The sequence below is a fragment of the Paroedura picta genome, chromosome 9 (genome assembly GCF_049243985.1).
Source record: "Paroedura picta isolate Pp20150507F chromosome 9, Ppicta_v3.0, whole genome shotgun sequence".
In the NCBI taxonomy this organism is placed as follows: Eukaryota; Metazoa; Chordata; class Lepidosauria; order Squamata; family Gekkonidae; genus Paroedura; species Paroedura picta.
Genome location: NC_135377.1, coordinates 32792827 through 32807798, shown reverse-complemented (window position 1 = coordinate 32807798; position 14972 = coordinate 32792827). Strand labels below are relative to the sequence as shown.

Sequence of the window (14972 nt, the reverse complement as noted above, 5' to 3'; positions counted from 1 at the left end):
ATGTATAATCTAGTACATTGAATAAGTAAACAACTGGCTATACCTCTGACTGCACTTTTAATTCTAATTTTGCTTACATACAGCCAATGTTTGAACTGGACTAACCAAACATTCAAGCTCTGTGTGAAGAATGAATACATCAAATTGTTTCACAGATATCAATCACAGGTTTGGGGTCACACTGTTGATTAGCCTCTTTCTCTCATCAAAGACTTAGTAAGACAACATTTCAAGCCTTAACATAATAATAAAGCTAAGTGCTAACAATAATTACATTATAAACATATATTACTGTTAGAGTCAATCTACAAAGGTTGGAGTTGCTTATATTATTTATATCTCACAATGGTAGCTTGTTTTACAGTAAACCTTTCACTTTATTATGAACACATATTCACACCATCAGAGAAAAGATGTACAATCTTAAATTTATTGACAAGATACATCTGAGCCAAAAATCTATTAGATTTAGTCTTGGAAATATGTAGCGTAGAGTTTATATTTTGTAGGGACACCTATTTTTGAAGTGCTTCTAGATTTTCTAAGGTGGTTTATTACATAACACTGATACTATGCATTTAAGATGTGGTATAAAATCACATGTGCAAGGTCCACATATGTGCAGATCCAAATTTGTGCATTTTCTTTGATCTCTTCTTCATCATGACCAGCCAAACCGCACTGTAAATCCCGCCAACATTTTTAGAAACTGAACTGTCACAGAAAATCAGTTTATTAATCAGACACAATAGCAAAGTTGACCCTCCGTGTTCATTGACAACTATCTCACATGAATACACGACAATGCCTTAAACTGGATCAGTCCATTAATCTAACAAAGTCACTATAGTCTACTCAGATAGGAAGTGTCTCTCCAGGGTATCTGGCAGAAGTCTTGCATATTACCTACTACCTGATCCTTACTGGAGATAATGGGGATTTAACCTGGGACCTTCTGCGTGCCAAGCAGATGCTCTACAACTGATCCTTGACTTCTCTTTGAAAGTCCCCAGATGCTGGGGACAAAAGAAGAAGAAGATTGACACCCTACTAATGTTCTTTGGGAGGCATCAGGGTAGCCACTGTTGGAAATGGGAGATAGATGGTCTGGTCAAACAGGGCTCTTGTGTTCTTCAAAACCTGAGTGCTTGTACAAAGCTAAAATATGCATTTGTGGTTTGCATTGTACATTGTTCATTATGCTGATTTGTAAAGGCTCCAGTTTATATTAAATTCCATTATTTCCTTCACAAATAGAATTGAATTATTTGCACAAATAGCATAAGATGACACAGAAGCTCAGGGATCTCCAGCAATCCAATATTTGCAAGATGAAAATTATACTGGGCCATTTCACTAACTGTAGAAGTTGTCCTTAAACTTGTGACTTATGCTGCTCATACAAAGACTAACCCTGTTCATAAAGAAAGCACACGTGTGAACGATCCCTATATTTCAGTATGGCCACCTACTTCAGATGTTGTCACTTCTATCCATCTTTGAAAAAAAATATTGCAGTTGGTGGGAAGACACACTTTAATTTAAATATATCTGACATAATAAATACAACTATATTCAAAAGGGAAATGGAGGTTAGATTTGTGAATTTGCTGATGTTTCTCCTTGCTTTGTATTATCCGTTTGCGTGGGATGGTTCAAAAACTGTCCTGTGGCTCCAATGTATAACCTCGATCGCATTGGCCATTTCTATCAGAAAATATAAACAACGGATGCACAATAGGTTAGCATTGCTTAGGCATCGTGATTGAACTGAATGAGATAATTCAGAGACCACACACACAAAATGCTGTCGGAATCTGTTGTATTCAGAAGGAGAAATCTACAGTTACCAGGGATAGGCAGTGAATAATAGAGGGTCAGTTTTAATATAACATTTTTCCTACTGTTATATTTTTTAAAATATTGTTACTTACAATATGTAAGTTATGACTATACTTATGATTTACAAGTTCAGATTCAACAGATTTCTGCAAAAAGTTTCTAATCAGATAAAAGAATAACCAGTTAGAAGAAAGAAAAAAGAGAAAGCACTGATAAGATCAAAATCTAGTTTTAAATGAGGTAGGATCATCCACAAACTGTTGACCTATTCAAAAAGAATATTACTGAAGTCAGACTGTTTAGTGTAGTTTGGTGTAGTAGTTTGGTACAGTGGTTAGGAGTGCGAATTTCTAATCTGGCGAGCCGGGTTTGATTCCGCGCTCCCCCACATGCAGCCAGCTGGGTGATCTTGGGTGACCTTTGTTGGCCTTAAAGGTACCACTGGGCTCAAAATTTTACATAAAGCGTGTTGTAGTTGTCTAATCTGGATTTGACCAGACCATAGATAACCCTGTTCCAATATTACCCAGCTCTTTCAGGGAAAGCTACAGCTAATAAACCAACTTGAAATTGTTTAGAAGTACCATGTGCCCTCAAGCAGCTTCTCCAATGATAAACACAGAAGAGCAACTCCAGGCTGTCAACCTGCTCTTTCCAGGAAGCACAGCGCTGCCTAGGACAAGCTTCAAACTTCCAATCCTGATAGGCTTCATTTTTGGCTAACATGGCCTCGTCTCGACTGAGCTTCAGGTAAATGGGCTTCATTCAGACCCTTACGGTCATGAAGATGTGATAGCTCTAGCAGAAAGGGCTGTGCAGTGCGGTACAAGACTGACGAGTGCCTTTCAGTGGGACTTCCATGTGTCCACTCATCTCCTGACATCAGCCTTGCCCATGGCACCAAGAAGACAGTCACAGGGTGCCTGCTCATGGCTGTGTTTGTGGATCTCAGAGAGCAAGAGGGGCTGGTGAGCAGAAACAGTTAAGCAAGGAATGAAGGGATGATCTGGCCAAGAAACAGGATGAAGGCTGACATAGGAAAACGTTTGCATGCTTAACGATCTGAGCATAGCTGCTTTGGGTCCTTCCCAGTGAAGAACAGTCCATGATGCCTGCACATTCTTACTTGATGTGGTCTTATAAGAGCTGCCCCCTTGCTTCTGACACGGCTTACCTTCACTGGATGCAGGTAACCATCTCCTCTTAGCGTGCCCAGGCTCTCCCCGGGCAGGTCTTCTTCGTCCTGCAGGCTGCGGGTGAGGTGAGCGATGTAGGTGGTGGCCAAGAGCAGCACATCCAGTTTCGAGAGCTTGGTGTCAGGTGGCACAGAGGGGAGGGTTCGCTGCAGCTCCAGGAAGGCATGGCGGAGGGTCTGCACTCGACTGCGCTCTCGGGCTGCATTGGCGGCGGCTGGTCGCCCCAGGGTTGCCCCAGCCCGCTGTCCAGTCAGAGAGGAGGAATAAGAATTGGTGCCAGACCCTGAGGGTGGCAGGGTGCTGGAGTCAGAGCCAAGCTCGGGAAGCTCCTTGCAGTTCTCAGAGGCATTTCTATAGTCCATGGGCGGGAGTCGCACCTGCAGACAACAGGGAGACCTATCATGATTATTTCTCATGGTTTGCACTTTAGAGAGCTGTCTGAGGTTTTTATTATTGGTGTAATTGAGCCAAGACACCTGGTTCATGATCAATTATCATAGTTCTATCATGCCTTGACGAACAAACTGATAACCAAACAAGGTTTGGTTTCATACCGACAGACTTGAATTCTGGGTATAAGATTTTGCATGCACTTGATTTGTATCTGATGAAGTGTGCATGTACATGAAAGCTTATACTCAGAATTAAACTTTGTTGGTCTTAAAGGTATCATTGGACTCAAATTCTGTTCTATTGCTTCAGGCCACCCACCTGAAACTGATAAGTGGTTGGTCATATGCATTGTGATGAAAACAGTAGTAAAACAGAATTCAGTCTTGAGCATACTTAATGTGTGAGCTTATGCAGAATAATAGAGTAATTCTGAAAGGAGTGCACTGGCATTAACTTGTTTCTAAAGAATATATCTGTATCACATATATCTGTAAACATATATCTGTATCATATATATCTATACTGTAATTCTGCAATCCAGGTTAACAGTTTTCTCATACTGGCTTCTTTAAAAGAATGCACCATTTTCTTTAAAATATGAAGAATCTGCTTCTATCAAGTGAGTTATGAGTACAACAGTTTAGTTTGTAATTCATAAACCTTATTCCTAATTCAAATGTTCCAGATAAAATAAAATTTAAACAAATTAATATATATGTATATATATATATATATATATATATATATATATATATATATATATATATATATATATTTTGGGGGGTGCAGGCATTAATGTGGCATTCTGCAAAAAATAAATAACGGGGATAAATTAGATCATGAAAGATTCAAATTTGAATAGTTCATATAATTATGAATACAGAATTCTGTTTTAATTCTACATGGCTAAGACCATGACATCAGAAATTATGGGTATTAATAACAGATATTTTCAGGGGGGAAATGCAAATTTTATATAGTTAGAAAATTCTGGCTTTAGTTTGAACAACAGTTAAGGTAAAAATGAACCCCTGTGTGGACATGGGATTGTAGTTGAAAATTCCTGTGAAGAAGGACTGAAGTTCAGCATAATTAAAAACAAAAGACTTAAGTAAGACTCAGCTGGATCTGCAGTCCACCTGAAAACAGGTTACTGTACAAATTACTATAAATGAGACTGAAAATGAGAAAAAAAATGCTTTTTGAAACTGAAGAGTCTTTTAACATGCTTGTGTAAATTGTAGGAAGTACATTTTGATCTTGCTCCAATAAATATTTATATTGTAATGGTTTTGTGTCTGTGATGGCTCTCATTACAATTTGGCTAAGAGCCAAAAAGTTACTTTCCCTGCACACTCCAGAGCTTTGTGCACTCTGTGGGGATTTTTACCCTTTTTGTTGAACAGAGGTTTGCTCTATGGAATGGGGGTCATTCCATGTGAATGCAAAATGAGTTGTGTGGTTCACTACACATAGACAGAAAGAGTGTTTCTGTATGCATGGATCCGGATATATATTGGCCAAGAAACAAAGAAATCTATGCAGGTGGCTAACATGCCAAGAAGAATGTATAGATTTGTACTGCAATAGATGCTGCTCTGAAGGTCCCCTTGACCTTCAGGGGCAGCTTTTTTGAAAGGACAGAGTGCCTTGATCTGCATGGCCCAAGGTAGCTGGATCTTGTCCGATCCCTGCAGTTAAGTGTAACCAGCCCTAGTTGGTACTTGCATGGAAGACCCCCCAGAGGCAGGCAATGGCAAACCCCCTCTGGACATCTGTTGCCTTGAGAACTCCAGGAGTCAGCGATGACTTCACAGTTAAATAAGACAGGTTATAGTCCAAGCCCAAGGTGTTTACTCAGAAGTAAATCCTACCAAGTTTATTGGGACTTACTTCCAACGAAATGTGCCTAAGATCAAAGTGATCAGCTTTAGCTATACACTTCAGTTTCTTGCCACTTTAATGGCTAACTTTTTGCCAGATTGCACTCATTGTATGTTTAGGCTACCATATTCAGTATGGTATATATAACCAATAGGAAAAAAATGTATTGGAACACATCTTGTGGCACAGACGCTAGCAAAACTATGGAACCCGTTTGTAAAAGGAAAAAAAACTTCGTTTTGCTGCCCCTTCTCCCCCATGTTTTAGGGTGTGTGTGTATGTGAGAGAGAGAATATTATTCTTTTGCATGGAGCCAAAAGATGCACCTTTGGTTGAGAAAGTTATGTGTGTGAGGGACACACATAACTACACTCATCTCAGACATCTAGAACTATTACAAATTCTGAGCAGAGATTAATTTTGTTTCCCCGCTCAGAGGTTTTCTTCAGTTTATGGAACCCTTTAATGCTGCACACAAATCAATGACTTCCTTCACTTTCTTGTATGTGGGAGATGGGGAAACTGGATTCATGAACTGGAGAGGGAAGAAGTGAAGGGCGGAGCAGGGAAGGGAATTCCTCCTTCCCCAAGATTTATCACACTAGCCTAGAAGTTTGGCTGTCTCAGACAGCTTCCTGTATAGCCCACTCTGTTGCAAAAGTCCCTCTTACTATATTAAGATTATAATATAATGCTATTTTTTATAAGCTGATGAATAGATCTAATACCTGGATCTTTTAATTTAATGTAATACGATTTTGTATTTTTACTCTTTAAAATATGTGTATGGGATTTGCAGGAGCTTGTATTTGAAGCAAATAATAAATTTGCTGATGTATCTATATGTATATTCTGGTAAGTGGCCAAAATAATGGATTGTGGTTGATTTTTGAATGTTCAGAAATAGACCTCTTTCTGCTCAATTTTAAACATGCACAACTGAATGCTGTCAATTACATTTAGCTGGCCCATCAGCAATCACTGCTCAAATTATGAGTTTTTGGAAATTAATAGTATTCCTTTGAGATAGCGGACATTCCTGTGTGACTACTAACATCCCCCAAGCCTCAGCCATTCACTCTAATTCATACATATTGGCAACAAATGGAAAAAGTGATATATAATCATGCACACTGCCAGAACCATTTTGCAGTTGACAATGTGCTTAAAGGATGGAAGGAGAAGCCACTTCTGAAAAGACTACTGTATACTGTTATCATGTATACATGGGGAAATTATTAGACAAAAACCTGTAGTGAGAAATATGTGCTGTGTGTCACCTACAGTTTATAAATTTAATTAGTTTAATTGTTTTCTGTATACATTAGTACCAAAGACATTTAATAATATTACTTACCAATAGTTACAGTTCAACCAATTAGAATGTTCAGTTTTTCCTTTAATTTTTGTCTTTCTACTTAAATTTGTTTAGCCTCAATTAGCTAAACACATTAATTTATCTAACAGCTCAGGTATGATTACTTACATCCACTGGACTTTGTAAGAACCTGGACATTTCGTGTCCTAATGAATTATCTTGTGTTCCATCCATAGATAACTGAACAATTAGCAGAAATATATAGCAATCAACAAAACAAATGGTATAGCTATGGAGATATTATACCTTCACTGGTAAGGGTTACTTTACATTAAAGGGATTCTAAATATTAGATAGCCATAAAAGGGATTTTACATTATCTGATATACACCTGACTGATCCTTTACAATTCAATCCACTGCCTTGATGTGTTTCTTGCGCTTTTAGGACCTCTTTGCCATTACAAATAACGCCAGTCAATCAGGAGAAAGAAACAGTAATTTAATTCACTTTAAACACCAACATTTCACTTAACTATTCTTCTGAACTCCGTTTCCTTGGAGAGAAAAAAACAGGATCTTGTTTGCAAATCAAGGAATGAAAGTGTACCTCAATCCAACATATGCTTATTTGGAAATCCCGGGGATCTGAAACAGCCAAGAAATAACGGCATTTAAGGCAACAATTCTAACCAGGTTTTTTTTTTTTTTACTCTCTTGACGAATAACAGAGCCTCCAGGCACCATCAAGACAAACGCACAGATTTCTGCTAAAGCTTCCACGGGCGACGCTACTTGGTCAGATTTACAAACGAAGTCTGGTTTGGATGCGGCAGACCAGCGGGGCTCCCCACGTGGCATGCAAAAGCGGACTGGCACGTCGAAGGCAGCCACAGCAGATCTCCCCTAAGAGTATTTCCTAGAGACTCTTGCGGAGAGCGTCTTTCTGGGCAGCGCCGTCCACAGGTGCTTTCCAACGTCCCGCCGTCTCCCTTGCCCCGCGCCCCAGGCAGAAGGAGCCCGCGCAGCAATCCCCCCTCCCAAAAACAGCTCCGCTCCGGGCTCGAGGAAGGAGCCCGGCCCGGCCGCCCCTGGAGCGAGCGAAGACGGCGGCCGGCTCCCGTTCCTTTGGGCTCCCTTTGACGCCCCGATGTTTGGCGCCTGTGGCGCATTTCACGCGCTGGCCGCCCTCGCCGGCTGCAAACCTCCTGGTGACCCTGGACGAGTGCCGCGCCCCCACCCGCCCCAGACCAGGACAGTCCGGCTCCCGGGCGAAGGGCTCACGCCCGGCCCCGACCCCACGCCTCCCTGGCCGCGGACTTCTCGCCGCTCTGCGTGGGCGGTCCCGTCGGGCAAGGCCTGGGCGGCGCCCCTTCGCGGGGGGCGAGCCACGCGGCAGTTCTACCTGGCTGAGGCGGCGCCGTCGGAGGACCCCTCTCGGGCTGCGCTGGGCCCCGGGCGAAGGGAAGGGAGGCCCTGCCTCTCGCCGGTCCTGGCGTCGGCTGGCTGGCTGGCTGGCTGGCAGGGAGACGGTCGACCAGCGCCCGGGGTGGGACTGCAGCGGAGCCGCCTGTCTCTTTTATGGGGCCGGGAGGAGCGCGGCCACCGCCTCCGCCTCTCCTGCCGCCGCCGCCGCCACCGCCGCCCCTCCTCTTCGCAAGCCCCCGGGTCCCCCCTGGCCGCTCAAACGCTTTCCTTCCTCGGCCCGGCGGGACCTGGCTTCAGACATTCAGGGGGCCCTAAAGGACAAGAGGGCAGTTGACCCGCCTGGTACAGTTGCCAGAAGAGGAACTCGCCCCCCTCCAGAAGTGTACCCCTCTCCTCAACTGTGTGTCCCCGAGTTCTCCTAAAAATGGGCTGTGGGGTGTAGCAGGGACCAATAGCCCTACCAGTGCAATTGCCTCCTTTATTTCTCAGCATTCTGGTCATTTTTGCCGAGCCCATCCACTTAGCCCATTTGGGACTTGCTGCCAGCACCTATTCCTGGAGACTTTATTATCACACCTACAGTAGCCAGGAAGACTGTAAGCCATGAGTGGCCCCATCTATCATCCTTTGGGGTGATCCAGAGGTGTGACTTTGGGAAGCATGGAGGTGGAGGAATTCCAGTTGTTGTGCTACGAATGGCCTGGCTTTCCTCTCTAGCTTCCCTAATAGCCACCTCCCTGGACACCCAGCTGAGAACATACAAGTAAGAACAAAGTCCTTGCATGATGTAGTAGCAAGGCCAGCTCCATAAAGGGTGGATCAGGTGACTACTCTGGTGGCAGCATCTCCAGGGGACCTAGGGTGGCCACTTTGAAAAGCAAAAAGGAGGACATATTTCCCAACAGACTACTTTAAACAAGTGGTCACTATGACACCTCTCATTTTAAATACCTCTATTGTTTAAGCTGTGATAATTGCTACTAACTAGGAATATTTCTAACCTTCCAGCCCTAAAAGAGGACATTTTCATCAGTCTTTTAAAAAGAGCCCAGAAGAGGACATGTCCCCTAAAAAGAGGACAACTGATAAACCTAACCTCAGTGGATGTGAGGGAAAGCAGCTTAAGGAAGCATCATGGCCCTTGTTGCAGAGCGGAGGTTCTCCAGCATTTAACAGCCTGATGGCACCTTTGGAATACTGACACAGAGTGATGGATGCAGCCACAAAATGGCTGCTGTAGGAGGCAGAGCCAACTGCAAAATGTCAGGGAGTGAGGTTATGCATCTCAAATAGTAAATCTTCAGCATGTCAAGATTTTACAAGATGCCTTTTGCATTAGAATTTTATTTATTTATTGCAGATGCACAGCTTACCTTCAACAGGCCATGCTGTTGAGGCAGCTGTTGTTAAATCATTTTTTAAAGCCCGCATAACAAATTAGGTCTCCAATCTCCAGTCAGAAGACGCTCTGGGGAAAAGTCCTATCTGCCCCCTTTCTAAAATTGTTTGACAGGTGCCAGGAAAGGTGTCAGCAAGTGCCACATTTGAACCCCTGCTGTAGGATGTTATGATTGGCTTCAAAAAGACTGCTCACCCAGGCATGTGTGAACACAATATTTGAAGCAAAACCAAGGTGTGTCATTCTGTTCTCCTGGAATCACTGATATTGAGTAAAAAACAATGAGAACATCACAGAGTCCTCAGGCTGAAGGTTCAGGAGAGCAGAAATTCTGCTATTGTGGTCTTAGACTGAAGGAGAGTATGATGAAAACAATATTAAAGAATTCATGGGAAACTTGTTCTTGCTTGGTTCTAACCTTCAGTAGGAAGGCCAGCCTCTGTCCCCTGTACAGTTCACACTTAATCTGTTTCTCATGTATGGAAGTTACAGTTTTGCATTATTGAGGGAGAGATGGTTATTAATCTAGTACACACTTTCCCCCATATGTGGAATGGTGTATGAGAAGCACAGAGAATCATGGATATTTGAGTATTCTGCATACCCATCTCTTTCCTTGAAGTTCAGGAAGGGGTAAGTAATGTTGGACGTTTGGCAGTAATTGTTTTACGTATGCCTTCTTGGGTTACTTGTGTGATTTACAGAAGGGTGATGTTCATAGTCTTCTTACTTTATTTGTGGAATCTTGTGAGACAAGGTATGTTTACGGCTTTTGGGAAGGCAGCAATAAATACCTTAACTAAGAGACCCAAATGGTCATCTAAAAAGACCATTGCTTTGGTCTGTTGTGAAATGTTATCACTGGCAGTCTTCAAGCAAAGGTTGGATACACACTTTTCTTGGATGCTTTAGGATGCTTAGGGCTGATCCTGCATTGAGCAGGGGGTTGGACTAGATGGCCTGTATGGCCCCTTCCAACTCTGATTCTATGATTCTATGATTCCAACATCACTGACAAGGCACACTTTCTAAAGTCCTCTGCACCAATTGCCATGCTCACCATTTTGACTATCAGAGAAGCCATTGAGAGCCCTATGCCAAACTGCTCTTGGAGTTCCCTAAAGCATTCCTGATTGGCAAGGTACCAGAGCAATCCTCATTTCCCCCCACAAGAATAGAAGGGGGTGTGTGGGTTTCTTGTCATTCCAAGCCTCATGGTGTCAGCAATTTCAAAGAAAGTGGACGGAGACACCTGGAAATTTTCCAATCATTCATCACTGTATCTGGTCATCACAGTGGACTAGATGGCCTGTATGGCCCCTTCCAACTCTATATTTCTATGATTCCATGATTAAAGTGTACACAGAGACCTCCTAGGAGAGAGAATTCCACAGAATGGTCACTTGCAAACCATTGCAGTAACTTAAAGATCCAAAGACAGCAAGGAAAACAGAAACCATCTCATGTGAATTAAGGTGCTAAATGAGAATACAACATACTGTGTACACCAGGCTTTCTCAACAGGAGCTTTGTGAAACCCTGGGGTTTCCTGCTGGTCCTAGAAGGGTTTTACTAATAAGGTGGGGGTTAATTAATTTTAATATTTTAAATTAAAAATTAGTGATATTATGGTATATGGTTATATCAACCCGCCCCCTCCCAAAATGGCCAATGATAGGCCTCCAGAGGTGGAAAAGCGAGGGATCCTGGTCATAAAAATCCTTGCTGGTTGAGGGTCATCTCATGTGGTAGCAACTGGAGTCCAGAGAGGTAAGTACTCTAATTTTAACAACTACATTGTTGTGGTGGCGGCAGGGAGTGACAGAGTGGCAGATACCTGCCCCAACCCGGTTTCTGTCCTGGCAGAGTAGACTGCTGGACCATTTCTGGCGATGAGAGGCAGGGGGGCAATGGAGCATGATGTTACATCCGGTGGGAGTGTCTGGGTGATGTAACTTCTGGTGACATATAACTTCTATGGATGTGGCAGGAAGGTGTGACCAGCTGACATCACTTCTGGGGTTTCTTGAAGCATTAAAATGATTGAGAAGGCTTATCTACACATTTACTGGAAGACAAGAATGATACAACTAAAGAGCTATTGTATGATAGAAGGTATTTCCCCCTAGTCTGAGATATGATTCAGCAAGAGTTAAGCTCTTTTTACTAACAGATTTCAGTAGGTGTAGGCCAGGGGTAGTCAAACTGCGGCCCTCCAGATGTCCATGGACTACAATTCCCAGGAGCCCCTGCCAGCGAACGCTGGCAGGGGCTCCTGGGAATTGTAGTCCATGGACATCTGGAGGGCCGCAGTTTGACTACCCCTGGTGTAGGCAGTACGTCCATCTATCCATTTACATCAATGCCGCTGGATTCTGATTTGTAAGCAAACCATAGATTTCAAATGAGCATTTCCATGACATTTCTGTGCAAATACACTGTCTACTGCTCTAAATTAGCTGGGTATTTCTAGATGATTTTAATTCCTCTGCCCTCAGTTTTCTGCTTGATTCCTAGGTCTGGACAGGGCTGCAGTTTGCTTATTCCATGTGAAATCCCAAAGAGTTTCAAAATAAGAGTCAGTGCTGGCACTGAGCCATACTTTGCAACCTGGGGACCACAAGATGGGAACGGACACTCTCAACGAACTGTTAGCTGGCACCATATCTCACTCTCCACAAGGAAATAGTTGCAGGCTCTGTGAATTAATCATCTTTCCATTAAAAGCCTGGAAGGCATTTGCACAATTGAGTGCAATGCCTATATTCTCTAGATACAAATGTTGAAATTGTTCTTTATGAAAATTGTTTGGGTTAGGATAAAGTAACCGTTTTGCTGGAGGGGAGTAATTTAAACGTTAGGCTCGGAGGTTAAACAATCTTTTCATAAGTTTTTTCTCTTTCCCCTCCATTATTGTTTCTTTTTAGAATTTGCCAGAACTGACCTTTGCTTTGCCAAAGAGTAGAAAGCCACTGTTCTTTTTTCCAGTAACTTTTCCATGCTTCCAATAATGAACAAATAGTAATACTTGAAGTCCAGGTTAAAAAGCTCACAACTCTTCTAAGTATATTAAATAAGATTTAAATGAGAGATCCAATTGTAGATAACTATAATTTTAATTCTCAGTATTAGTAACTGCTTCATGTAATGATTTTTGCAGAGATCTGGTAATGCTCTTCGATTCCAAGTCTGTTCCAATCAAACAGGGAATTCATATTGCAACTTGTCTATGGTTCAACTGCAAGCAGGAATGGGCTAAATTGTCCCCACTAAATTTCTCAACATTGTTATTTAAGAAGTTGACTTCAGTGAATACAAATATAGAAGAGCATTTTGGAATTTGCCACAAATTGGGCTACAATCCCCACTAAGGAGAAATTCTTGGGAATGGGATTCCCCAAATGTCAAAATCACTTAAAACGCGCGCGCACACACACACACAACACAGAATTTAGGCTTTTGTGAACAGCAGACTCCCACCATCATCAAGCTGTATGGCAAATAACTTTCACAACTGACCGTTTACGCACTGGGAACTTCACTGCCCCAGCTCCCATGCAGGAGCACAAATTGGGGGTTGGTGAGGTGCACTGGGCCAAATGATCCCCCGTGTGGATGCAGGAAGAGGTGGGGCAACCTGCCACGACTAAAACTCCAGCCTGCAGCACGGCATGAAACCTCCAGTGCGTAAATAATCAACTATAAGACATGGAAGAACCATTTGTGAGTGGGCATTGTGGCGCAGAGTGGTAAAGCAGCTGACATGCTGTCTGAAGCTCTATGAGGCTGGGAGTTCGATCCCAGCAGCTGGCTCAAGGTTGACTCAGCCTTCCATCCTTCCAAGGTCAGTAAAATGAGTACTCAGCTTGCTGGGGGGGTAAAATGGTAATGACTGGGGAAGGGAATGGCAAACCACCCTGTATTGAGTCTGCCAAGAAAATGCTAGAGGGCGTCACCCCAAGGATCAGACATGACCCGGTGCTTGCACAGGGGATACCTTTCCCTTTACCTTTATGCTGTTCAAAGGGGAGGCAGTCCCAATTTAAAGTGGCTTTTTGCATTAAAATATTCCAATATTTAAAAAAATCTTTCTCAAAGCAGAAAATGAATTACATACTTAGTTGATACATTTGGTGCTGCTAGGGTACCTAAAATATAGACACACACCCATTTATAAGGGGGTACCGAAAAGTTATATTTGGATGGCTGGTAATTACAGTTCTGTAACATTAATGAGAAGAGACATTCAAAATAAATAGGCAGGGTGTAGAATTATCCCAACCAAACACTGGGAATGAAATTTTGATTGTGTGATAACATAGACACAATAAATCAAATCATTGACCCAGCAAGACAGAAAAATAAAGTCTGGAATATTTGTTGTCCCTTATTTGGCCAAGAAAATTAAAAGCTTAAACTTTAAGTATAATTTAGGAAATGGGGTCTGAGGAAAAGGTGATTTAAAGGACAAAAAGCAAGGTGCAGGATATTGAAGACATAAGTGTGCAATAACCGAAAGTCATTTATATTATAGTTCTTGCATTGTTTTCTTTTGGAGTTGTCCTACTGATTTTTATGGGATTACTCCAGACTAAACATGTTAGAACTGCAGTTATAATTTATTTAGGATGGACAATATTTTCTTTAGGGATTTTGACTATGTAATTTATGTTGCATAAATGTCCCATTTATGTTGAAGTTCATGAACGTAAGCCAACTGGCATATTCTTTAAACACATTAATTTGGCATTAAGCCCCTATGAAACCAACGGAACCATCTTCCAAACAACTATATCATGTAAAATAGTTTTTAAGTTCTAAGCAGTTTATATTGAGAGCTAAATTAGATGTTACATGCTTGCTGAAGTGCAGCACTTGTGTCTGAACATGACTGGGGGAAGATCCTTATGCTTTTCTCTGTGGGCCATTTTTACAAACTTGCTTCTCAGCTGGCTTCCTACATGTGGGAGGCTTGGTAGATGGTCTCTGTATCTTTCTTTGGTCAGGGAAGAAAAAAAAGTTGGGAAGAAGGCAATACTGATGGGGCAAATGTTCTGAAAGGAAAAAGTTTAAGCATCTTCTCTCTCATTGACAGAATTTGCACACCAGGTTTATTTCAGTAAAAAAAAATGTTGGGAAAATATTAATATCCAGCATCTCAGTTTTGTTTGGCCTTGAGCAGTGAATCAGACAAGATATTATTTTGGGCGGTGCAGCAATGATAAGCATAACTAGTGGAAGACCATGTATGTTGTTCCTTGTCTAATCCTAGGCATCACTGGGATCAACCTGACCCTCTAACAGAGCTGTTGCTGCCTCAGTTCCAAACTTTATAGTTTGCTGACAATTTACTTTGACATCGTCCTACTAACTTTGATGGATCTTCACACTGAAAGGACTGGCAACTGTGCAATATGTAGCTTCTGTATTATCATTTGGGAAAATTACCAATGACTTTAGTAGGATAAGGATTGTATTCCACGTTACACAAAGAACTTTGCACATCTTATTTT

The 14972-nt window shown here is 42.2% G+C and overlaps 1 protein-coding gene across 2 annotated transcripts; it reads right to left on the bottom strand.

Moving 5' to 3' along the window:
• Positions 1-38: 38 nt before the first annotated feature.
• On the bottom strand, positions 39-8198 carry TCF24 (transcription factor 24). Of its 2 annotated transcripts, none has more exons than XM_077351190.1 (4): positions 8038-8198; positions 7169-7280; positions 3017-3415; positions 39-1707 (listed from the first exon to the last, which is right to left on the bottom strand). In XM_077351190.1, exons 3-4 carry the CDS (start codon positions 3398-3400, stop codon positions 1594-1596), a joined length of 498 nt encoding a protein of 165 aa, XP_077207305.1. In that variant the 5' UTR covers positions 3401-3415; positions 7169-7280; positions 8038-8198; the 3' UTR covers positions 39-1593. The 2 variants fall into 2 exon arrangements, with proteins under 2 accessions (XP_077207305.1, XP_077207306.1); XM_077351191.1 differs by having other exon boundaries at positions 7243-7280.
• Positions 8199-14972: the final 6774 nt, after the last annotated feature.

Coding starts and splice junctions, on each gene's coding strand:
- TCF24 (XM_077351190.1), bottom strand. CDS start 3,400: ATGGACTATAGAAATGCCTCTGAGAACTGCAAGGAGCTTCCCGAGCTT. Junction 1,708..3,016: donor GTTACCTGCATCCAGTGAAG/GTAAGCCGTGTC, acceptor ATTTTCTGATAG/AAATGGCCAATGCGATCGAG.